This window comes from Meleagris gallopavo, chromosome 5 (assembly GCF_000146605.3).
Source record: "Meleagris gallopavo isolate NT-WF06-2002-E0010 breed Aviagen turkey brand Nicholas breeding stock chromosome 5, Turkey_5.1, whole genome shotgun sequence".
Classification (NCBI taxonomy): Eukaryota; Metazoa; Chordata; class Aves; order Galliformes; family Phasianidae; genus Meleagris; species Meleagris gallopavo.
Genome location: NC_015015.2, coordinates 17,054,098 through 17,080,158, shown reverse-complemented (window position 1 = coordinate 17,080,158; position 26,061 = coordinate 17,054,098). Strand labels below are relative to the sequence as shown.

General features: G+C 36.7%; 1 protein-coding gene across 1 annotated transcript in view; it reads left to right on the top strand.

Annotated features, from left to right (window-relative positions):
- The window catches only part of SHANK2 (SH3 and multiple ankyrin repeat domains 2), a 333,770-nt gene that overhangs the window by 268,614 nt on the left and 39,095 nt on the right, over positions 1–26,061 (top strand). The window contains exon 19 of the mRNA XM_031553489.1: positions 25,107–25,242. Within this exon, the coding sequence (XP_031409349.1) occupies positions 25,107–25,242 (136 nt within the window). The remainder of the gene's footprint in view (positions 1–25,106; positions 25,243–26,061) is intronic.

The following is a 26,061-nucleotide window of genomic DNA, read 5'->3' as shown; positions in this document are numbered from 1 at the left end:
ATATATATATATATATATATATATATATGTATATATATATATGTATATATAACAAATATGTATGTATAATAAAATGTGTATTATATATATATATAAAATATATGTGTTTATATAGTTATCTATATAAATGTGTATTTACACATTTGTATATATAACTATATATGTAATGTATATGTGTGTATGTGCATGTATACATAAGTTATTTATGTATATATATGTATAATCATTATTTGATAGGAAATTATAACGTGAGTATGTAGTCCTCAAGCTTAAAATTCACATTCTGGTACTCATTTGGAAGGGCTCCTTTACCAGAAGTCCTGCTGTGATTTACTCTGCTGTAATTTACTGAACATTCAATGGCATATCTCTCTATTTACTATGGAAGAAATCCATCAGTTATTGATTCCGTTCCCAGAGGAATTTAAGAAGTTAAGCATTACTGTGTAACTTTTGGCCAAGTAAAACTAGCTAGACTAACTTATTTTGTTGTTTTTACTTTTACGAATTTGGTATCTGGAAAAAAAAAAAAACCCTCTTAATTTTCATTTCATTATAATTTTTTTATATATGTTTATCTCCTTCCTTTCCAGCTGTTGATTCCTAAACACTTGAAAAGGGCATTGAATACTTTCTCACTTTACAGATAAAGTAACAGAAAGGTATGGCTTTGTCATATAGCATTGCCTTAAGGAGGCGGGCACTGTACTCCTCCCTAATTGTACTTCATGTACAAACTTGTTTGGCTTCCTCTCGGTCAGCCTTATATCTCTGCTTCTCGCCATGCCTCACTACACAGAAGAAATATTTCCTATTATATCCTATTATATCAATACTTTGTAATTTTTATTTATTTATTTTTTTTGCTATAACACACACAAAATAAGAGTCTTATGTTCACGTTCATTGAAAATATTACTTCTCAGAAGTTCTCAGCTAGAAAGATGGGAAATGGTTGGGTATTAGGAAGCAATTCTTCTCTGAAGGAGTGGTTATGCATTGGAATGGGCTGCCCAGGGAGGTGATTGAGTCACTGTCCCTGGAAGTGTACAAGAAATGTTTAGATGTTATACTGAGGGGCATGGTTTACTGGCGGAAATATTGCTGGAAGATGGATGGTTGGACAGAATTATCTTGAGCTCTCTTCCTACTTTGCTGATTTTATGATAATAATTCAAGTATACTGGGCAGGCTTTTTCCCTAAGCCACTTCATTACTTCTTTAAGTACTGATTGTTATACTTCTGTTCTGATTCCTTTTCAGTATTGAGAAATAACATTTTTATTTATCCAACAGTGTATAAGATGATATATAAATTAATGGCCTGGTTTTCAAAACTGCCCAGATTCCTGAAATTCAAAATCTTGAATTGCTCTTGAACATCTTCAGAGACAGTGACTCCACCACCTCCCTGGGCAGCCTGTTCCAGTGCCTGACTACTCTCTTGGCAAAGTATTTCCTAACATCCAACCTGAATATCACCTATTGCAACTTGAGGCCATTCCCTCTAGTCCTATTCCTAGTTATGTGAGAGAAGAGGCTGACACCCACCTCACCACAGCCTCCCTTCAGGTAGTTGTAGAGAGTGATAAGGTCACCCCTGAACTGCCTCTTCTTCAGACTGAACTATTCCAGCTCCCTCAGCTGCTCATTGATACTCTAAAGAATATCACAATCAACTTTGTTTGCATGTCAGATAGGTCAAGGGGAGTGTATTCATACCCTCACCATGTCTCTTGAATTAGCAATTTTATCTCCTGCAACTGTTCATGTTATTGACAGCTGTTATACATACGTAGATGCATTTGGATATGTATGTGTATGCATATAAACACACAAGTGAGATTTATATTACGGAAGTGGGAGCAACAGAGCAATGAGGCTTAAGGTGTAAGTTTGTTGCCCAAGTGCTGGGATTGCACCTGGTCCACGCTGAACCCTTCATTAGCACAGTTTCTCTGAAGTTGCTTCCAGATTTAGAACCTAGATAACAATAAACATCTGATAGTGCCTTGAAAGCTGAGTTCTACTACTTCTGGAAAGTGTTCCCACCCAAGCTTTTTCATCTTTCAGAACCATGCACTAACCAAATTCCAAATAGACACTTCAGTTATTTGGTTGTGGTTTTTTTGTTTTTTTTTTCATGGATGTCATATATCCTAATAGTTCTTTAGCTTCAAAAGCTATAAAGTAACTGTCTGGATGCTACAGAGGTAGATGCTGAAATTGATTATGGATGATTTGTGCTTTCCTCAAAGGCCACTGTAAAATGTCAGAACATTTTATTATTGGGTCAGTTATAGGGAAAAAAATAACAAATGTAGAAATGTAGTGATGGAGGATCATTAGTTTATCAGCTTATCTGAGACTGTGGAGGAAAAAAACCGGATGTATTTGATGAAACTTATAGTAAAAAAAATTATTGCTGAGAAGAGAAAATGTATCTATTTCTACAGCCTCTTTTTTAGTGATGCATAGTACTTTACTATTCTCTTCTATGTCATTTACTTCACTTCTGTCTGATCTTGCAGAGAATAGTTGGAAAAGAGGTCAATTATCATCAATCTTAAAGGACAAGGGAAGGAGGCACAAGTCTGTGTTACAGATTTTACTCTCTCTTTCTGCTATCTGACAATCCAATTTTTATTCATGTTTCAAAGAATTTGGGTTTTGGATGTTTTTGTTGCAGCACTACAGTGAATTTTTTACATGAAATAGACTAGATTCTTCTCTACTCTGGGGCACATATCAGTGTAAACTCTTAGCTTTATTAGAATTGCTTTCATGACAAGTAGAGGTAGATATTTACCTGTTATTAGTTGGTGAAACTGTTAATGAATGAAGAGATTCACAGAGAAGTTTACACAATTGTAAAAACATTTTTTCTCTGGCAATTTTTTCTCTTTTTGCTTTTGCAATAGTTTTCTTTAGCTAATGGTTTTTCTCTGAAGAAGTACTGGGAGATGATTTGAAGAAAAATCCTAATTTTTGGTGGAGTACTATGTGCTTTCAGTAGGCTTATTGCTTATTACAAATTTTCCTTTGCTCTATGTGAGTATTCTTCATGAGTCACCCTTCACACCTCTTTGTTCTCTAACACTGTTTTACTCTTCCTTTTCTTGTCTCTGTTTCCACTGTCTTCTCTGCTCACAGTTTCTGGATCTTCCCCGTGCTGGGAAGATCCTCAACTTCCTACTCCAGAAATCCTGGTTATTCTTTCTAGATCTTCAGCATCTTACTGGATGACTTGCATCACGGTTTCTAGCACTTACTTCATTAAATTAGTTCATTGAATAAGTTCATTAATTTAGGAGAATATTTCAATTCAGCATACTCAGGGCAGCTATCTTTCCCCTTGGTTGTTGATGAGAAGATAACTAAATGATTCTGGAAGTTTATAACAGACACAATTGTTGGATCCATTAGTTGTGTGAGGAAATTCTCCTTTCACTCTTACTATAATCTACCAAAGTGTTTTGCTTATGCTTTTTGAGGAGAAATATGCCAAGTCCTCTTCTCCCAGTTCTCTGAGTGGATGACTTTTGGAAGAAGTTTCTATGTAATGTTAAAACCAAGGAAGGAGAGTTTTACAGCCATGCTTCATTTTAAGGTTTCAGTGAAATGAAAGATAGGTAGATAAAAATCAATGTTTCTGGCTATGTGGGATGCACAATTCCTTGCCTTCAAGAAGATGTGTACTCTCCCTTCCTTCAGTATGTGCTGAGATTTAACATCTTTATGGAAAAGGCTCACAGCAAACAAAAAATATGTCTGATGCTTTCTAGGTTGTGTTTGTTGCTTGTGTGAAACAATTAGTGTGGGTGGGAAAGTATTCATAGTTTTTATATACATGTTTATTTATTGGTTGATTTGAAGGGTAGAAAGAAACTGCTCATGCTGCCAGGACAGTTCGTTTTCTAGTCTCAATACGAGTCTGTGCCAGAAATGGTTCAGAAGTGCACAGGAAACAGAATTAAGTTGTTTTAGTATCTCTGACAAAACCAAACAACATATGCTCATAGAATGATAGAGATTATGAGTGCCTTGAAAGAATCTTCTATTACTTTACTTTTCTAAGTTTGGCTTTGTAATTAAAAGATATTCACTGAGGAAATTGAGTGGTAAATGAGGTATAAAAATCTTAGACAAAGCCATTGACAATGCTACTTTTATAAGAGTCAGTCTTGGATGTCAGTTTTGAAGGAAAAAATTCAGTGACCTGACAGCACCCTAGTTGAGGTTTGTAATGAAAGAATCAGTTGTGTTGAACCTGCGGGGCATTTTCTTTCTTTTCTGCAAAATGATTTACCCCCTTGAGCAGCAATATAATATGTGGATTAAAAAAATGTCATAATTCTGGCTATGTTTAAATAAAACTACTCTTAACTCAGAGATAGTTTCTAACTAGGATATGACTTCACTGTCCAGAAGGCTGATCAATCCCAGAAAAAGTGATTCCTGATCAAGTAATAGATCCAATAGACCAATAGAAGGGCTCTCTTGAGGGTAAGCACTGAAATATCAGGTCAATCATTTAGCTATTGTGTTAACCCCTAAGATGATGGAACAGTAAGTGTATTTTTGTGATGGAGGGGTTGGAGAGATTCACAGCATTTGAAAACTATTTGTTTAAATCCAGATAAACATAAATGCAATACAAGTGTCTAATGTGCATCCAAGCAGGAAAAGCTTGCCTGCTGGGGCAAACATGACTAGTTTTTCATGAACCAGTCATAACTCAGGGAGGTTTTCCTTTCACTTTATTTGTTGAGTTTTGTGGTGGTATAAAGGTTCTATCCTTAGATAGTGTCACTGTGTGATATTTTGCTCTCTACATACATTTAATATCTGAATTTGGCTTATGAAAAACATTTGGAGATGCCAAAAAAGACATGAAAGGCATAGAATGGTTTAAGTTTTCTCCAACTGTCAGACTGTAATTTGCATATTTGTTATGGGATTCGTATGTTGCAAATCATACAATCTTAAAATGGTTGTTGTTGGAAGGGTCCCCTGAATTTCATCTTTCCATAGATCAGGTTGCTCAAAGCACCGTCCAGCCTCAGACAGGAGCTCACATATCTTCTTTGTGCAGAGTGGTTCACAGATATTATTCATATTTTAGGAATAGGTACTGTTTCTGTTTTCTAGGTTATTATTGCAGTCAGAAATCTAACTTCCTTCTGGATCCACTAACTGTCATGCAAGATTAATGGCTAGCGTAAATGTTTCTGTGATAGCACATTTTTTAAATTCCTGTGCCCCACTGTCTAGTGTGATTTATCAGTTTTGATATCAAAATGAAAACAAATCACTAAGGTAAAATCAGCTGAGGTAAAATTCAGCTATGAGTGTACTGTGGTCCGTACTACTGTATTAGTAATAGAATAGATTCAAGTGGGGAAGACTCTGTGAAGACGTAGAAGCTATTATTAGTACAACTGCCTATAAAACAGTGTTTATTTTAGTCTTGCATGACTCACCCTTGTACTTACATAAAAGACAAGACAAAGTGCAGTTCACTGACTTTGGCCACTATCAAAATGCTGACAAAACCTTAAAGTGCATGCTTTTTCTGAGATAAGTAATTTTTTCTGTCTTTTTAATCTGTGTCTTGCTGCAAGACAAAGGAAAGGAAAACAAGTAACCACAGTTCATGGTTTATATAACTAAGTCATCATACCTAGGAAGCTTTTCACTGATAGTTCACTATGTTCACTCTGCAGTGAACATAGCTCTGAAACAATGAGAGCTGCTCCAAAAATAATGCCTCCTCTTTTATTATATTGGCCCACGATGTCAGAGGTCGAACCTTTCAGCGATATTCCATTACATTTTGTTGCTGTGTGACAGATGGCAGCAGAAAGGCAGTCTGATAAAACAATGTCTGACATGGAAATGTGTGTGAAGCAAAGGTGTGTAATTGAATTTCTCCCTGAAGAAAAAATGGCACCATTGACATTTCTCAATGCTTACGGAGACTAAACAGTGAATGTGAGCACAGTGAGGTGGTGGGTGGTGTTTCGACCGTGTCGACAGCAACATGAAAGATAAGCCATGTTCCAGACAGCCATGCACAGCTGTCACACCAGGAAACGAAGAGTGTCTCAATCAACTCATCCACACAATGCAGATAAGGGTAGTGACTACATTGAAACATATTGTTTTGAGTTGAAAATTTGTTCTATCAAATAGTATTATTGTGCTCTTGTATCTGCTGTAATTTCCATGGAGATAAATGGGAGGCATTACTTTCGGAGCAACCTACATATAATGTGCAGTGAGGTTTTTGTCGTTTGTTACTTTTTACTAGCTGTCACCATACTGTATTAAATCCTAGCTTTGGGCCATGTTAGATCTTATGCAAGCTTCCAGACGGGCTACAGTTATGTCAAACAAAATTCTTCATCTCTCCTTGATAAATTATGTGATAACCCTGGGGTGAGACAAAAGAAAAATAAATAAATCCAGTTATATGTAGTTAAGTGAGGATGTTCTTTATTAACCTGAGGGCCAGCAGTGGGAATTCTAGGTAGAGAGGTAGCTCAGAGATGCTTTGATAGCAAGCAGTTTAGTACTCTAAATGAGATGTTGCCCAGGTAGTTTAGTAAGCAGTTGGTACTTGCTAAAAAAAAACATGGAGATGAAAAAAGTAAAAGAAGCACACCAGGGACAATTGCTTCTAGCCAAAATTATTGTGAAAACAAGAAGCAAAGACAGTAGCATAGATGGTAATTGGTAAGTTCTCTTGTCTCAGTTGGTAATTGTGATTTCCTGGTGGAAAAGATTTAGTCGAACTTTGCTGATGTTTCACACGAAGCTGTGATGAGCACAGTATTCATGATGATGATGATGATGATGATGATTTTAAAAGATTGCAACTGTACTTCCTGCTTAAAAGGAAAAGCAAGAACTAATTAAATGTATGACTTTCCCTGTACTGGATTGTACAGTGAAGGATTGCTTCATCTTTTCCAGATGGAGGAAACTAGCCTTCATTTTTATCACAACTTGCAATCCATCCTTCATATTCTATTTTTGGCTTCTAAAAAATTTCCACTTCACCCCCTTGTTTAGGAATACATCTTTCTGGCTCAAGACAACAGACTGTCCTACTTACTCATCAGTTCCCCTATGTAGTTAGTGGCTTAAATTCTCAATGTTATGAGAAACTTTGTCCATGATGAGAGGACAAACTTGATTCTTACTTTCAACAGATTCATGTTACTAAAGTGAATGGTGTAAAGATGATGGAAAATATTTTGTATTTGGAATATTCCTTCCTGGGATGAAGAATTAGGGTCTGTATAGTCCCTATATATATATATATATATATATATATGCATAGTCCCTCATTGAAGTGCAGAGAACTGAGCTGAGATGCTAATAGATTCCAATGACACCAGCATAAGGCTTCAATGAAATATTGTTACAGGTCAGAATTCCATCTCCTTCAGGTTTGTTGCTAGGCAGAACAGCACAGCAGAAATCACACCAGAAAACATTTTAAGTTTTCAGCCTCCTTCAGTTTCTGAAATAGAAAAGTTTCAGTCACTAATCCCAAGGTCCTCTCTATTTAGGAGATACTGCCAGCTTAGACTTTGTGCCAATAAGTAATGATATGCTTCTAAACTCGCCTTTAACATGTATTTCTCTGCATGCTAAGGTAAATGATCTAGGTTAATGGAAAGAGTGTATAATAATTATTTATTTTGGATCAGTTGGAAACATTTTAGAAGGTAACTTAAGAAACAAATGCTTTGAGGAGATGGCGTCGTTTTTCTAGGTCTTTGATCTAGATCAACCATTGTAGTTGGATTCTTCTTTTTAGAGTTCTTGAATCTACACAACTTGCTAGATAGGGTAAGTCAATCTTCTCTTTATTCCTTGGATAGGTCAACTGTCCAGAGAATTTTCTTAAATTTCTGTGTAATATTCTGTGATACTCTCTCTTCTTTTCTTTTTGAAAATAAAGTTAGCTAGGAAAGTATTCTAGATCTTTTTGCAATGAATGCAGTGACTCAATTTGGTATAATATTGCAGCACACTTTTACCTGCCATTGATCTCTGAAGTTTAAAGTTATCTTTAAAAATGATTGGAAGCCTCTGACCTTCAGGGGAATATAATTGTTACTGTTGTTGCAGGAGATAATTATGCCAGAATCCAAGTGTTACTTCCTAAAAGTAATTTGCCAGTTCCACCATTGGAAACTGACTCTGTGCTGAAGGTCTGATACAGTCATCTTCTGTTATGTTTAAATTGTGCCATGGCTTGCCAAGTAATTGCACTGAAAGAGTGCAACAGAACTAGGAGTACCACTTAAAAATAATCTTTATCATGAGCAATGTAAGAAGCAAATACAACAAATCCAAGTTCTGAGAGTCTTTCACACAGAAAATTATCACTTAGCAAGGATGTATGTCGAAGATATTATAACAATTTGAAAAAGACTTATAAAACAGAAAAATACTAAGCTGAAGATGAAGTAGATACCATGTAGGTACCTTACTGTAGCAGAAAGAATATTCAGCATTTATATATCAGAAAACAACTAAAAACTGTGTTAGCTAAATGAAGGCCTGGTCTGAGATGTCTCTTTTCTGATGTACTATCTTAATTAAAGTGTCTTTTAACTTTAAAATCTGGATTGTATGGGGGAAGAGTGATTTTACTCCATTAATGACCAGGAGCTTCATGTCTAATTATATCTTTGACTTCTCAAAATGTGAGCATGCAGGGAAAGCAGAAAGCTGATTTTGATAGTTGTAACTATTTCTGAGCTGAGCAGCTTCAGATGCAAGTTGTAGTGAAGAGTCAGGGTAAAGACTCTTTAGAGTAACTGTTCTATAAATATTTTCTTTGGAAAATATTTAGAGTAAATATTAGAAAAATCTGGTCACAGCATGACAGGGTTAATCTCTCTGCAAGATCAGAATTCTGACCAAGTAAGAGGTGAAATCTTTGCAACCGAGTAATCACACTTATCTGTGTCTTTCAATTGCCAAGGGATAACTACTGAATGCCTTATTTAATCAATCCCTTACGTTATGTTATGAGAATATTCTAATCAATAATGTACAAAATCATATTGATTTTGGTTAAATTTTGAAAATTACAGTTAGCATCTTCAACTACAATCTCCATATGTCAGCCCAAGCATGGTCCCAGTACACTTAATGCAAACACTGTGGGAGTGTGTGTTAACATTGTGCATAGCCTGTGCAGAGAAGGCCTTGAGCTGGCATTGAATGGCCATAGCTCTGAAGGCAGAACTGACAAAATCCTGTCGTTGCAGTACTAATTAGCCTGCAGGCAGCATCATGCTGGTATGACTGCATTTCTTCCAGGATTCAGGCTGAAGTCTCTGCATGGAGTCACTCTGCTTCATTTAGGCATGCCAGATTGCTTGGCGATAGCTCAGGTGCTTCTAATGCAGTACTGTCAGATACCTTGGGAATTATTCTCTGTGTCCTAGGTGTGTCCTCTAACTAAATTGTAAAGAGTTAAAAGGATGAAGGGCACACAGTGGCTTACAATCACAAGCAAAAGAATAGGGCCGTTGGGGTAGATGGAGTCGTATATGGGAAGGATGTGCAGGAGCATTAGCACATTAAACAGGCATTGTGGAGATTCCCAAAGGTGGGGACGTCAAGTTTGTAGAGGCAGCAGAAGCATTAAAGAAAACCCTAAATTTTCAACCTCATCTTGACATGCAAGACCTGCAGTTTATAATTTGTTTTTTCCATATTTGGAGAGTCATTCTGAATTAAATAATGAGATTTCATCTCCCCAGGAGCATAAAATTTCCAACTCTTTCTTTCTGAGTAAAAACACTGGGAAAGAAGTGCCAAGTTAACATGAGCAAAATTGCTTATAAGCTTTCTGTTGATATGATATTAAAATCGGAGTCAGTATGTTGTTGACAAGATTGAATTATTTTCCCAGTTCATTGCCCTTCAGTATTGTTTTTATGCAGCCCTTGTCTGTTGTACCAAGATTAGCCATTTGATGGAGTTAGTAAAGGCTGTATCAAATTGTAGCTGCTCTTCCTCACTTAGAAAACATTAAAAACTAATTAATGGCATATTTTGCCTGCTTTCTTTGTTTATTTTTAAATTGCTGCCTCTAAACGCTGCAGCTTTTCTTGTTTTTATGCCTATTTGCTTAGTTATTTCTAGTAGATCTGTACACTGTCAAGTGCACACCTACATTTTTCTCTATTCCTCTCAAAAAAATTGAGCTTCTTCAGTAAGAAATGCACTCCTACTGATAACTACACATTATATATATATATATTTACATATATATATATATCTGTGGGGGGGGAACTGTACGTTATTAACAATTGATCACTTAACTATTTTGGATAGCAAGTATTTAGAACATCTGAAAATATCTTGAATTTCGTAAGCTCTCAGGAGTCAATAATTCCTTGCATCCTGAAGTGATAGGAAGATAGACAAGCATGCAATACTGAAACCAGTAGCAGAAGACATTCTGCTTCAGATGTGGGCAACTCCATCAGTGCTGCCCATGCAGGATTTGGGGTACGTATTAGTGAGTAAAACACACTAAGGTTATTTTTTACAGCAAGTTTCCTGGAACTGAAGCTTTCCTGATAACATGATCAAACTTCAGGACTTAAATCAGATTTTTCATGCCTGTCTTCCTTTCAGTTTAAACAAAAATCCTGGAAATCAATAGTACATGTATTAAGACACCCTGAAATTGTAACATTACACTTGCCAAAATAACTTGCCAATGTCAGCAACTGGGACAAACCGATTTAGGTCAAGGTATTTGGAGAAAAATCTGTTGTGATGCAACTGTAATTGAGGCAATTAAGCAAAGAGCTGAGAGGCTGGTGAAAAGGTAGTGTTCAAAGAGAGCCAATTGATGCCTCAAAGTCATACTTATGATTGTGCTTGTAACTCTTTCTCACAGCTCTGTTTCCATCTGATTGTATCATACTTCAAAGCCATGTGAACAACATATCATTAAAGAAATTGTTATTGCTAGCTGTGAAATGAAACTGGTAACTACTGGGTTTACTTGATGTTCTCTTCCCCAGATAGCACTCTAGCTAAAATTCACATTCACTAGAAAATTCAAGTATTAAAAGTTTTCTGGCCTGGGTAGTCACTGATGTGGAACAATGCACTGTTGTACAGCTAGGATAGCCTCCAAATCAAGGCAGCTACATCCATAGTGACTTCTGGAAGTGGTCCCTGGCCCATGCTGATTTCCAGGCCCTTCAGTGGCTCTGGCTGGGAGTGCCCTTGCAAATACCTGCCAAGCAGGATTTAGCAGCCCAACAGGCAGTTCAGCACTCAGGAATGTGCTCGAGTTGTGGTGCATAACCTGTATTGCTGCCATCTGTATTGCTGTCAGGAGGGAGTGTTTGCCTGACCCTTCTCTGATTATGATTTGGGATTAAGCTCTTGCACATCAAGTGTTCACAGGAATCATCCCAACATCTCGTGTAATGTTTTATCCCCTTTTAAGTGGGGCACAAGTGCGAAGTACTTAAGGAATCTGAGCTCCAGTCACAATGAAGGTGTACATCTTACTTTCGAGAGTAGTATGCAAATTGCCTAGGCATCTAACAGCTTTTGACAGTTATGACTTTGTGGGAAATAAAATACTTTTCACAGAATCATAGTACTATAGAATTGTTCGAGTTGGAAGAAACCCTTAAAGATCATCTAGTACAACTCCCCTGCAATGAACAGGAACACCTACACTAGATCAGGTTGCTCAGAGCCCTGTACAGCCTGACCTTGAATGTCTCCAGTGAACAGGGCTTCTACCACCTCTTCGGGCAAAAACATATGTTTTTATTGGCTCTTTCCTCAGTTCCTTTAAGCTCTTAAATCCTTGCATAAGAATTTATTTGACAGGCTAAATTCTACAACTCTTGGTTACAAAGCAATTGAAATCTAAAGGGGCTTAGATAATGTTTGGTGTTTAACACAAGTTAAACTCTTCCTTATTTCTGGAAGTATATAGCCATTGCTCTTTAGTGTATGGCAGCATTATCCTTGGCTGTTCTTCCTTTGTTTTGCAAATTCCCTGGGCTCCTTTTCTGATCTGTCCTTCCTTGCTTTATCTGGCTTTTGCCATCTGTGAATGGTTTGGGTTGTTTTAATTTTATGCACAGAAAATAAAATTGATAACAATTCTGCAAAATTACTTTTGCTGCAGGTGAGGCTGGAATTCTCTAATAGAAAAGGTGGTATTTTCACTAGTGCTTCATTTGTCTCTCTCTCTTTCATGTCCATGTTCAGTTCTGTGGCATGCCTATTTCAATAATATGCTTCTGATGAATTGCTACATTTCTATATGGTTTTACAGCTACAGTGTGTTCCTAAAATGTCAGTGCGTAACAGCACTGATTCATCCAATGCATTGCACAGCCAACTTCTGTTTGTGAAGCAGGCAATTCTGTTGCTAACTTTAGGTGTTGAAAGAAAGAGGAGGGCAGTTTTGTGTTCCTTTTGGATGCCTAGGTAGAAAAAACCTTTCCAATGAAATGCTTCCCACTTGTTTTGGTGTAGAATTTGACCACACTGCTGTGAAGTAAATGTTTCTAAAAGACAGGCTGCATCATCTTATTGCCACTTCAGGCATCCACAGACTTGGAGCAATGCATAAGGCAGAAACTGCTCTACTGGTTTTGCCTTTTACTTGCAAGGATGCTGCCTCAGGACTGGCATTCTGTGTAGGCTAGGTGGAGCTGCTTTAAAGGCCAGAAAATTTCCTCATGCTTCATGAGTCATCAGATCAGTAAAAATAGATTTTTACTTCTAAGTATTTACAAATAAAATCAAAGTTAATGAAAGGTTTGTTGGTGAATCTTATCCACTATGACAGAATGCTCTGTGGAGTCTGCTGTTGTACTTCCAAGATGGTTGTTCACAAACTAAAGTAAATCATTCTGTCTTAATGTAGAAGGTTTTTGTGTTTACATTTTTGTTGGAGACGATTAAAAAAGTGACACTGTGCATAGTAAGTAAATTCAGACTTTACTTCTTTGAGGTGGTAACAGACTCATCATGACTTAACCAAGTTGCTCCTATAAACAAGTTTGTTTTCTTTAAATAGAACTGAAAAGTTCTCAGTCTTTTGATGATTCTGAGTTTTTGTTTTGTTAATGTTTGGAGCACTCTATGTATTTGTTGCTGTATTATAGTTACAGATAGACACTAATACCCTTTTAAAGTGAAGAATGAGTAGGATTTCTACTGTTAGCCTTGTGAACATAGCTAGTGAATTCTGACACTCCTCTGCAAAAGTAGATACCAGAGGATCATCCACTATTGTTTTTCATAACATGCTGTGCTCCCTAATCAAATCTGTTAGTTTTTCACCTCCATCAATTGAGCCTTGGTTATGTAGGTAGGTTAAGTACTTAGTTATAGGTATGTTATGGGGGATTAGTTGTTTTCCTCTTTTTAAGGCTCTTAAACTGAAGCATCGACCTAAAGATCACAAAGTGAGTCTTAGGTAGAATTGGGCTGCACTGCAATTCTGATGCAGACCCTCATGTTTGTATTAAGTAATCTATCAAAGATGTTCACTTGAAATAAATTTTTACTTAGATGAAAGAAAATTTAAAGTGAAGAAAGGTACAGGTATTTCAACTCTCTTTTTTTTTTTTTTTGCTAATATTCAAATAAGGCAATGGATATGAACTTCTGTTTCTGTACAAGTACTTATCAACCTAAATTATTTTTGTTACTAAAAGCTTTTAGGATAGGTTTCCTTTATATTTAATTGTGGGCAGATGGTTAGAAATATGATGGAACGTGATGTTGGTGCAGAGATTGCCTTGGCTGCTCTTTCCCAAACTACTTAGACTCTAAGGAGTGTTTTCCATGCAGACCCAAATCTTGCAAATTGCTTGGTTAATTTGCATCAGTTACTACAGTTTGAATAGCTCAGTCCATTAGCACTGAGGTCCACAGGCATAGACTGTATTATATTTAATCAGTATGGCTATTGAAGTCAGTGAGTATTTGGATAAAGTTAATTAAAGCAGGGCTTTGCTAACTGAAAGGATGTCTTTCTGTAGTTTAGGTCAGCTGCATGATTTGACTGGGCAAACAACAGTCAAATGATGCAGTGGTCTTGTAACAACAAATGGTGCAAAACTTAGTATTGCCCACAGGCTTGGTAGCTTGACAAATTAAAAAACCTGTCCATATAGATAATAATGTATTACTAAGTATTAACATGCAAAAACATGCTCCTTTCCCAACATTAATTACTGTAGACAGACTTCAAATAAAATGTACTTTACTGTGAAGCACTCTGTGTCTTTACTATGAGGCACTGTCTGTGCTTCTAATCAGGCTGGAGCTTCTCTTCTTAAGGTTTCTGTTTCCACTATTTGTGGTCTTTCATAAAGGCAGTCAGTGTACTGCATATCTGAACAAGGAATATTAGCTCTTATTCTTTTGTCTGAATCTGTAAAGGACAAAATAATTGTCTACAAGTTTCACTTTGAGACAGAAATGTTTTACTGTATTTTATTTTAAGTTTGTGAGTTTTAAGAACATGATGCATGTCCTGTAAAAAAAAAACTGACAAGCAATTCTGAAATTAAGGCAGAATACAGTGAATTCTAATATGACTTTAAGAAATATTTACTTCTATATGTTGTAAGATTAGGCATTCCTACATAAAGAGAACTAAAGGAACAGTAGTTTTTTATTCTTACCAGTGCAGATGCATTTTCTGGAAAATGACTGTTTGTAGGAGGAGGACATACAGATTATCTATACTTGATGATAACACGTTCTGTCAATATATCTGTGTAATCTCTATAAAGGCTTTAGCTGACAATCTTTGGAATGTATGAACAAATCAGTTTACATTACATGCATAATGCTTAACTTTAAATTGTGTTGCCAGAATAATGTGTGCTTACCAAAGGAAAAGAAATATTAGACTGCATTTTTAACACTTGTGAACAGATCTGTATTTTGATACGTAGTTTAGAATCCTAATGGCCTTTAATGTAGGCATGCAGAGTTTTAAAAATAGAAGGGCAGAGCCTGCTATCTTTTACCTATTGTAAATACTTATCAAGTGGTTCATTCAGAATGCAAATAAAGATCCATTGTCTTCTCAGTGCTTACATAATTCCACCATGCTCCTGATTTTGAAAAGAATATATTTTTAGGGTTGAATATAATATCATATTTTTATAAGGAATTGAGAATTATTTAACTGGGGTCTAAAACATTTAGTCACTTCATAGGCCAGAGTGTGGCAGCTGAGTGCTGCTCTCAGGCTGTAGCTTTGCCAACAACAAACTATACCCTTGGGTGCCCCAGGACCAGCACTGCCAGCTAGTTGAGTGAAGTGCCCTACACTGCACTGATGTAGCCTCACCTTGAGTACTGAGTATACTTCTGGGCACCACGGTCAAAAATGACATTAAACTATTAGAAAGTGTCCAAGGAAGAGCTGCAAAGATGCAGAAGGGTTGAAAATGGAAGACACATGAGGTATGGCTGAAGTCCTTGGTTGGTTCAGCCCAAACAGAGGAGGCTGAGGGGAAGTATTGTGGCCACCTACAGCTCCCTATTGAGGAGAGCGTAGAGCCAAGCACTGATCTCTTTCTCAGGTGGCAGTGAGAGAACCCAAGGGAATACCATGGAGCTGCAACATGGGAGGGTCAGGCTGAATATCAGGAAAAAGTACTTCACCAGAGGGTAGTGGACATGGAACAGGCTCCCCAGGGCAATGGTCATGGTCACAGCCCCAAGCTGCCAGAGTTCTAGGGGTGTCTGGGCAGTGCACTCAGACATATGGTCTGAATTTTGGGTGGTCCTGTGTGGAGCCCAGAATTGGACTCAGTGATCCTTGTGGGACCCTTCCAACTATGATTCTACAGTTCTATTCATTACTGTCCCCACACACCCTCTCTGCTGCACAAATGAAACTGCCTAAAGCCAGCTCCAAGAATAGGCCTGGCTTAGAATCACAGTCTATCCCAACTGGATTTTGTTCTTTTTGTGGCCCTGAAAAGAACCATCTCAGAGGAGCTGACAGGTGCAAAGGGGAGATGTTCATGTAGCACCACCGACAGGATGCTTGCCCAAGGCTTGTCAGATGAGAACACAGGCCTGCTCCTCCCACTGGGCCTGGCAGGCAGATCTCAGAGTGAACTTCTGAAGCATGCAACTATAACCAATCCTTGGAGTGATCTGGATTAAAACTAGACTCTTTCTTTTCCTCTGAAGTCAGCTTGCCACCAGAGCTTCACAGAGATGGTATAGGATGGGTAGCCAGCAGGGGAAAGCAGAGGGGAGGAGGCTATTAAACTTGCTTTTCTGCTACAGAACAGTAGCCTGAATATGCGTCTAGGACTGTATTTATTCTCTTTACACGAAGAAGCAGTTTGCTCTTGACCTCAAAACCACCCCCAGCAGACATGGATGGCAATGGATATGTCAGAGAAATGAGGTGAAAGCAGCTGCCAGTTGCAGTGGTTAAGCAGTTTTGGATTTTCATGCATGCTTTCATCTGTGAAGGGCTGATAGGCTAGAGATGTTTCATTAGTATATGGGTGACCTCTGGTTTGCTATTTTTGGTACTCAGAGGTCAGTTGACTGTGTATCATACTGTATAAGCTACAATAGCAGCTGGAATTAATATTAGAATACTCTGTTGCGCTTCAAACTCCATTTAAATGTTACTGAATTTTAAATTAGAACATATTTTTGAGAAGCATGGGAATTTGCAAAAATAAATAAATAAAATATTTAGCAGCTTATCATCATGTAGTTTATTTTAAGAAAAACAGAAGCAAATGTACCACAAGTGGACAAACTGGCAGGTGCCAGTGGAACTCGGATACAAAGTGCATGCTGGAAAGATACAAAGAGTAACAAATAAATACAGTGACAATAGAACTAGGGCAAGAGGTTAGGTGCACCCAAATCCAACCTCTGTGGTTAAATTAGGCCTCTCCCATCCTGAAAGCCACTGTAGGCCTTCCGAATGGAATGTTTGACTCTGATGTGGAGTTAATCAGGTTAGTGGGGAGAGAAGAGGAGAAAGATTTGGTGGAGGGAAAAAAAGGTGGCATCTTAACTTGTGCTCTGACTCTTCAGAGCTATGAACCTCTGAAGCGCGTTGCCAGATGCGATCCTCCTGTCTAATGTATAGTCTGATAACTGTTCTGGGTGTGCAGAATTGAGAAGAGTTCAAGACCTGTTCAGACAACCACTAGACTTCTTTCGTTCATCTTTGACATTCCCAGGCCATTAAATACTCGTTCTTCTAAACAGGTTGAAATATCAAGTATAGGTGACAACCTTGTACTGCCTCGTATTAGTATATACCCACTGGGTGTTATACTTTTCTGAAGGTTCCTCAGAAAGAGAAACATTTTCAGGTGTATGTGTGAGAGTGCAAAACAGATGTGCGGAATTAATTTGTTTTTATTCCTAGGAGAAGTTATCACATGAAAAACTGCCACCTCTCACACCTGAAAGCCATTGGACAAAATCATGCTAAGTGTAATTTAATTGATTACATTACACTGCAGTTCAATCAACTGCAATAAAGTTAATTGAACCTCTCCTAAGGAATGTGACTTAAGCCAAATGATTCAAAGTAGTACCAGGGTACTGATTAATGGAGGCAATTATTTTTAGTAGGAGTGGCTCCAAGTAACTGAGTGATGCTTAAATGTTCTGTATAATGTGGTCTCATGAGGACAGTAGTTGCTTACTTTTAGCAGATTTCAGTTCAAGTATTGGTACAAAACATTCAAAAATTTCAGATTAAAATGCTAGTTTTATGTGACTACACCTTCCAAACTTTGTCATGGGTAAGAGATAAACAGCACTCCTCAAGTCCGCTGCTTTTCTTTTAGTGTGTTTGTTTAACTCTGTCTCCAAACATAGCCACTGGGTTCTGCGCAGAAACATTACTGCTGTTTTGTCTTTCTTGGCAATATTTTCAATGGGACAAAATGAGATGCTACAGAATAACCATTTTGATGTTTTTCAATCAATTAGTTTTTCTAGTGAGGCTGCATTGTTTTACAAATGCCCTTAATTAAAGTAAGAGAAGTTCCCTTAGAATATTCAGCTGTGTTTTCTTTCTATGCTTACATATTTGCATGTATATATGCATGGTCACTTGAGCAAAATTTACAACTCTTCTGAAAAAAAGACTGGTGCTTTCACAGTTTTTAACCAGTGTTAGGATCAAATATTTTGTTGCTGAATTTAAAGTCATATTCTCTGTTGACCATGTGTTAATAGCTCCACAGGTGAAATGTAGATTAGGTGAAATGCAGGTGAAAAGTAATCCATCTTTATAAGTTAGCTTGAATGGTAAGGTATATTTAAAACAAACAAACAAACAAAAAATTAGAACTACCACCACCAATCAGAAACTAGCTCGTTTTGAAGTGCTGGTCAGCAGTTGTGTTCCATCTATGCCTTAGATTCTTTGTTATAATAGATTATTAAAATTCTTATTTAGCCAAGAGAGGAAATTATACTCACCTGGTCTGCTTGTAGTGTGTGTGGAAAGTACAGAGTAAATAGACCTTTAGGTTATTGCCAGTTAGAGCAGGAAAAAAAAAGAAAAAAAAAAAAGGGTATAAACAAGTTGTACACAGACCTAGATGAAAATTGGAAAAAGTAGGGTCACATTATCAGAGGTTCTGGGTCTAACTGGAATAACAAGGAAAAGAACTCAAAGTAGTTCCAAGAGGGAGCTTGGTTTTATGTTAAGAAATGCATTATGTGATGCAGTTGCCATAACGACAAAAGAGTCTGGAGTTTATGTTCTGAGGTGTCTCTTCGTTCCCATGCTTCTGTCAGAAATAGATGTTCCTAAGTGCAGCTGAAGATTAGCAGTACTGGTGCTACGTGAGGGTATGGTGAGATGCAGGCTAAAGCTCCCCTCAATAGCGTGGCTCTGCAATCTCCAGGCAGAGACCAGGTTCCTGCTGCAGCTCAGAAAACAACAGCTTTGTCACTGCTAAATCTCTTGCAGGAAAAGTATGGCGCGTGGCTGGAGCAGCCCTGGGGACCTTATGTTTCAGCCCATCCTGCTGCTCTCACTGAGTGTGGGCACCGTGCTGTGCACCTCTCTTGCCATGGCAGATGAAAGAGAAAAGGCACATTACTCCCTCAGAAGAGCCTGCCTCTCTCTTCTTTATATCCTTCCATGCATTACAGCCAGCAATACAGGCAATCTGTAAGCAAGTGGATTTGTGACACGTTCAAACAGTGTCACGTGCACAACTCTGTGGTTACTTGAAATGCAAAACTGTCATTTGAGTCTACAAAACTACTTATATGCTATTTGGCTGGTACCAATTGTAATTGGATTAGTGCATACGAAGGTTATAAAAATGGTGGATTTATTAAAAAACTGTGTAGGCCGGGGCTTGTAACTCTGTATCATAAGGTTTGGTCTTATTTTTTGGTTGTTTTTTTCAAGCAATTCAATGGATGGGAAGAGACATCTGGGAAGTGTTTGAAACTCCAAGGTGGATTTATTCACCGTTGCACCTCTGATTTGGTCACTGTGAGCAAAATGATCAGGTTTTGACTCCTTAGTTACCATGAAAAATGACTGATTACATTTTTTACTGACAGAAAGTTTTGATAATGGAAGAATTAGGATGCTGCATGATGTATTGAAGAAATTAAGATATATATATATATATATATATTTAATAATAGAACAGAATCTGTAAAGGTCTCTTTGTCTGATAGTTGGTTTTTTTTTTGCACCTTCCTACGGGAAGGCTGCTCTGATGAATATCTTCCAGCTCATACATCTGCTATTCTACGATGTACAGGTTATTTTATTTCATTTTAGTTTTTCAACCTATTGCATGGTTATACATTTCAGGGGGCAGAGGGAAGGACTTTCATGCAGCCTGTTCCACTACTCATAAAATCTACCTCAGCATCTCCAGGAGGTACATAAATAGTGCTCTTTTCCAAAATTCCAAAATATTTTTAAATAATAGTATTTCTTCTTCATTCTCCTAAATTTGTTCATATATGTAAGCTAGATACATGCATTTAAATGGTGAAGAATCTATTTTATAATCAAATATTGACAAAAGAACAAACTTATACAGTAGATCTTCTGTAGAGATGGGTACTGTAAAGAATAATCCACTGTTTCATTTTCTTTAAGATATGGATAGGTACATTTCCTGGAAGGAGGGAGGGCATATTCATGAAAGTTTAATCTTCATCTTTACTGCTAGAGTACATTTCATGATATCACCCATAAGTGACTTCTCTGTTTTCCATTCAGACTCACTTTAAAACAGTATCTGACATATCCTTATCCTCTTCTAAACTTCCTTCATTTCTTAAACTGTTGTCATTCTCAGTCCTGTGTTATCCCACATGTTATCAGGATTATAAGGTTGTCTGAAAAGAAGCATGTCTATCTTTGTAAAGTTCCAGAAAAGTTTATTGATGTCATGGGTGTTCATATATTATTCTTTTTATGGAGGGCTCTTTCTTGTAGAGATTATTTTTCACAGAAAAATAAAAGAAAAAAAGAAAAAAGGTTACCCAACTGGAGACCACATCGTTCTGTAATCTTAAAATACCATGATTTTATTTGAGTTTATATAGATACAGAGATTGCTGTATGTAAATGCTCAGTAAGATCATTAGAATGGTCTTGAATATTAAAGATAGTGAGGATTCTCCAATGTACTCCACATTTTTTCATTATCTGTTGAGAGAACACTCATGTTTGAGGGTAGAACTTCTCATTGGTGGTGTTCAAAGCTCCTTGTGTATGACGAATGTCATCGTTGTTTGAAGTCTCTGTTTTGGAGCTTCAAGCATGTGTAAGCACCTTGAATGCCAGCCCCAAAGACCTGAAATGTAATGTGTTCTCCAAGAGGGTGCTGGAGGGATCAAGGACATGTTTGCAGTAGTCACAGTGGCGGAAAGGGGAGAAGAGACACAGTGCACTGTTTTTTGTCTTGGGGAATTGAATAGCTCATGCTCAAGTATTTTGCATAAACACAGAAACATATTAAATGGCAAGGATGTGAATAACTGGTTTAGCAAGCCAATAGAAAGGGATGAATCCACATAGCCATGTGGAGGTGATGATGAGTATTAATTGCTGTCTTCTCTGACAATTTAGTATCTTAAATGTATCCCAAAGTATCTGGATTAGCCACCTATATGTACTTCCAGTTTCAACTGAAGACTGGTTCACCTGTATCTTCCCTAAATACTGATCACTAACATAAACATCACTTTGCTTGCATTTCTTTTGTATGAACTGCCTTTAGCTGTAAGATGACTAGCAGTGGTGCATCATATGGGGCAAATGCTGAATAGCACCATCTGATTCCTGCTGTAGCTGACTGTTCAGCATCAGGGTTAAGTCATGTATGGTACATGAAAGTAATGTTATAATTCATGAGGGTAATACTATTTCAAGATATTGATATACATTGTATTGCACACCTCTAGAAAATTATCTGGAAAATTTAGCTGTTGAACGAATTTTTCTGATTTTTGTCTCCAGCTTTCTCTGAAGTCATAGTTTTCCCATCGTGTAGCACTCTACTGATCTTAAAAACTGATGTGCATTAATTATACAAAGTGGAAAAGCCGACATATAGGTGTAAACATAGGTGAAGGCATGTAGGTGAAAAACTTTTCATACATAAATAAAGAAATCCCCCAAAATACAAGTTCAGCTTCAGAGGTCAGATTTTTTATTTAAGTTATTTTATGAAAATGTAAGTTCTGTGAGTTCATATTATTTCATTATTAATTTCTTAAATCTGCTCAATTTGGGCCAGTAACTTCTGTCTCTCTGATCAGTTTTAACCATATGATGACAGAGTAGGATTTCAAAAATATTAAGTCCTATGGGTTTTCCCAAGATCTGGAAAGGGACGTTTGACTTGTTGAATCACCAGCTGACAACGATGCAGCATGGAACCAGCCATAGCACATAACTATTTCTATAATATAGTTGTATATTTTTACCTGTTTTTGAAGAGAAAGAAAGTAGTGTAAAAAGTTTTGCAGAAGAAGTGAAAAAAAAGAACTTTACTTTTTGCAGTGAAAGGTCACAGAAAATATGCTGAAAGATTGGGTTGAAGAAGAGGGAGAGATACAAATCTGTAACCACAATGTCCACAAACTGATTTTGCTGGGTGGTTTATGGAGCATCCTTCTATAAACTTTGCCACTAAAGCAAAAATATTTTTTGTTATGTTTCAAAGACTGTCGTCTTACTTAACACCAAGTGCCCATGCAGTGGATATCTAAGTGTGTTACGGACCATAAAAATGTACCTTCTTCAGCTTGTTTACAAACCCAAATGGAATGCAGTAGTCATCTATCCAATGCCAAAGAAAAAGTGGAAGCAAAGAAAGTATAGTCGAATTATTTATACCTGAAAATGTACTGAAACTATCAAACAAACATGCTAGAACGTATGATACTAGATACTGACTTCTACTGTCACTTAGTTTTTATATAGAGTATTCAAGAACAGTCTGTGACTGAAATCCCAGTTGACAATTTTGATTTTGTTATTGCTTTTTAACGATGCTAGTTTTACCCACTGAGCTTTTAAACATAGTGATCTTCAGATCTCCTATCGATATTTTTATTGTTGTAAAAGGAATCTTTTTGGTACTAGTTTTTGTAACTGTACCTTTTAAACAAAACTGCTGTAAGCAATCATTTAAAAGTTCTGTTTCTGAGACAGCTTTAAAAAAGATGTCTTATATATTTGCTCTTGCTTTAAATGTTAAATATCATTGCACATAATGATGTGAACAGATGGCGTGCTGCATAAGCTGTTTATCATTTTACACATCACTTTTTATTAGTGGAGTGTACATGTTTGATTAATATTAACTTTTGATGTATTTGGAGTTGTCTATTTTTTGACAGCCTTAGGAAATATATTCTAATCCATACGGACTTAAATTTTTACTCCAGTAACAATAGAGTTGATGCAATCTCTAGTTTTGAATTACATAAACCTTTTAATTATGGAAAAGAATTACCTGGTTCAGGTTTAAATATTGAAAAGAATTTCAGAAGTAGGAGGGTAACTATTCCTGCTAAAATGTTTTAGAGAAATGAAATGTAGATGTTATTGGTCCAGCTAAAAACAGCGTATCTTGGAATTAAGCACCAGATGCTAAGACATAAAATAAAACAACAACAGTTCAATTCAGATCAATATTCTTTTATATCCTCTACCTACAGAATGAGAGAACTTCATATTTGCCTGCTCAATGGGTCTGGATGTTCTACAGGTGTTACACCTATGTCAATTCAATTGAAATTTAAAAAAAAAAATCTCAAGAGGCATCTCAGGTTTACAGACATAGCACACAAGTAATGCATTGAGATCTTTGACTGCTATATTGTTTTTTGAAAATATGGTTTATGTACAATTAATGAATATACCGATGTTATGGTATAGCAGTGTACAATCAATGAATATACAGATGGTATAGTACATCCAGGAGCTTGACTGATGTAATTATTATATTAGAGTAAGAAAGGAAAAACATTCACCCTATCCTAGGCTCATGAAATGGACTCTGGTGGAGCAGATCTCCAGAAGAGATCCTTCCTCATTGGCAGTCAACTCTTAAATGTGTCTAGGAGAGGTGGAGCCAGGCTCCACCCCTTCCTGCAGCACAGGTGAATTGCCTTCACCTGTGCTCCTGTGGCTGACTCATTGCTCGCCTCAGGTGATTAATCAGAGGTTCAGGCCGTGATTCAACAGCCTCACACAGGTTTACCAAAACATTATTTTGTCGTAAATATTCTTGTCTCATCTAAAACCTGGAAAAAAGTGAAAATTTTCATGGATGAGAAAATGATTTCTAGTTGTAAACGAGGGCTTGTAGTTCTGCAAATGGCAATAACATTTAATGAGAGATTTTGCTCTAAACTGTAAATTCTTCAGAGTGTGAGATGCTCAGCCTGTCAGAATAAATAGAGGAAGCTAAAAGCGCTTACTTTGAAAATGACTGTTCATTTAGGAATGCTCTGGGTGATCTCGGTGAAATAAAACTGAGTCAGTTGTGCTTTGGATAAAGTTCAAATTCTCAGCATGTATTCTGGCAGCATCTCATCTTCGATGATTCTATTCCTTAATATCTTTTATGTTCAAATAACACATGGCTGTGATTATATGCTGTGATGTTCAGATTTCAAATAACTTTCAGCAATTCCTTTTAGCTTGTATAAAGAAATTACTTTTATCCACACTTATTTACAGATTTTTCTCTGTGTTTTCTTGTATGCCTAAGAATAACTGTTAGGGAAAGAATTTATGAATTTATTAAAGAAATTATGGTGTAGTACTAAGAATTACCTAGGGACTATATTTTTTAAAGTTTAATGTGGAATGCAGTTTAGGTTTAATTGGCATGACCATAATAGTTGGTCAGGGTTTCATGTTTTACCATTAAAATAATTCTGGAATGCTATATAGAATGATATAGTTGCCTTTGCTTCCCAAACACCAGATCCTTCTAGAAACGTGCAGAAGGAAAATTCTGGAAAATGAGGAAAGGAATGTCTCAAATAAATGAATCCCTCTTGAATCTGCAGTTTCATTTCAGGAGTGAAAAATTTGGTTCCTGGATGATCTGAAAGGAAAGGATCTGAAAGGAAAAAATATAAATATCTCCTTTGTTATGTTAGAGTGAAAAATGCATGTAAACATTTGCGCCTAATGCTGTGGAATAATGACTATCATTTAAGAAAATATTTTAGTGTAAGAAATGCAGAATGGTAGCACACCAATTGTTGCAAATAAAACAAGTAAAGGGAAATTTCTGGTTAAATTCACTATGTGTTTCGTTGTTTTATCTGATAATTATAAGTTAGTTAATTATAAATTAGTTGCATATTTCTTTTTCTGTTATCACGCCAACTATATGTGGTTTCTTATGTATATGTTTTCATTAAAAGACAGCAATTAGGCATTCTGAATCTTCCTGTTCTTTCTACTTTCTGGGTTTAAAAACTGAAGAAACAGCCATTTTTGACATTTTGATCTAAAAGAATATTTTTTGTCTTTGCAGGTTAATAATGAGAATGTCGTGAAAGTTGGCCACAGGCAGGTGGTGAATATGATCCGACAAGGAGGCAATCACCTAGTTCTAAAGGTTGTTACAGTAACAAGGAATCTTGATCCAGATGACACAGCTAGAAAGAAAGGTACATTTTTCTCTTTTCCCAATGGAATTTTTTTTCAGCCTTGCGCTACAGAAAACAGGCTATGGACACAAATCTAATTTACAAACTTCCCTTTTTAAATTTGTAATACTCTTTTGCTATTTTGCTATTTATGTTAGAATAATTTAATTCTCTTATGATTTGCTTATGCATTCACGCATGACAAGAAGGGTCATTCCGTTGTCATGCTTGTTATGAAATTTTGTCTTTGTGGATCTTTCATATAACATTAGTTGAAGGTGTAATCAAACTTCATGACATGAGTGTCTTGATGGAGAAAACCCACAAAGAACAGATTATCGTTTATTAATTAATTCCAAACATACTTGAAGTTAATTTGACTCCTCTTGAACTTACTGAGAATTTACAGTTTTTCAATTTTTTTTAAAGAAACTCTAAGATTAAGAAAAGTAAGCAATGTATCTTGATTGAATTTCTGATAAAAGAAACAGTACATTAGAATCAGTCAATCATTCTAGGTGAATTCAAGTAGAGGGGTTGTTCCAACCAGGGAGAATTCCCTTTTTCTCCTCTAAGTCAAAAACATGCATGGGTTCTTTTTCTGCCACTTGGCTGCTAGCAAGAAAGCAATGGCTCCAGGAGAGTTTAGTGTAGCATCACGTGCTGCAAGACTTTGGAAAACAGTTTTCTGGGTACAAACATGGGGAAGTTTTTTCTCAGTTTAAAAGCGTTTTGTTTGTTTGTTTTGTTTCTTTGTTTGTTTTTTTTACATTGTCTTTAGTAGAGATTATGAGATAATTAGTCTGTTAAGAATTGTAGTGTTCTAACTCCTTCCCCCCG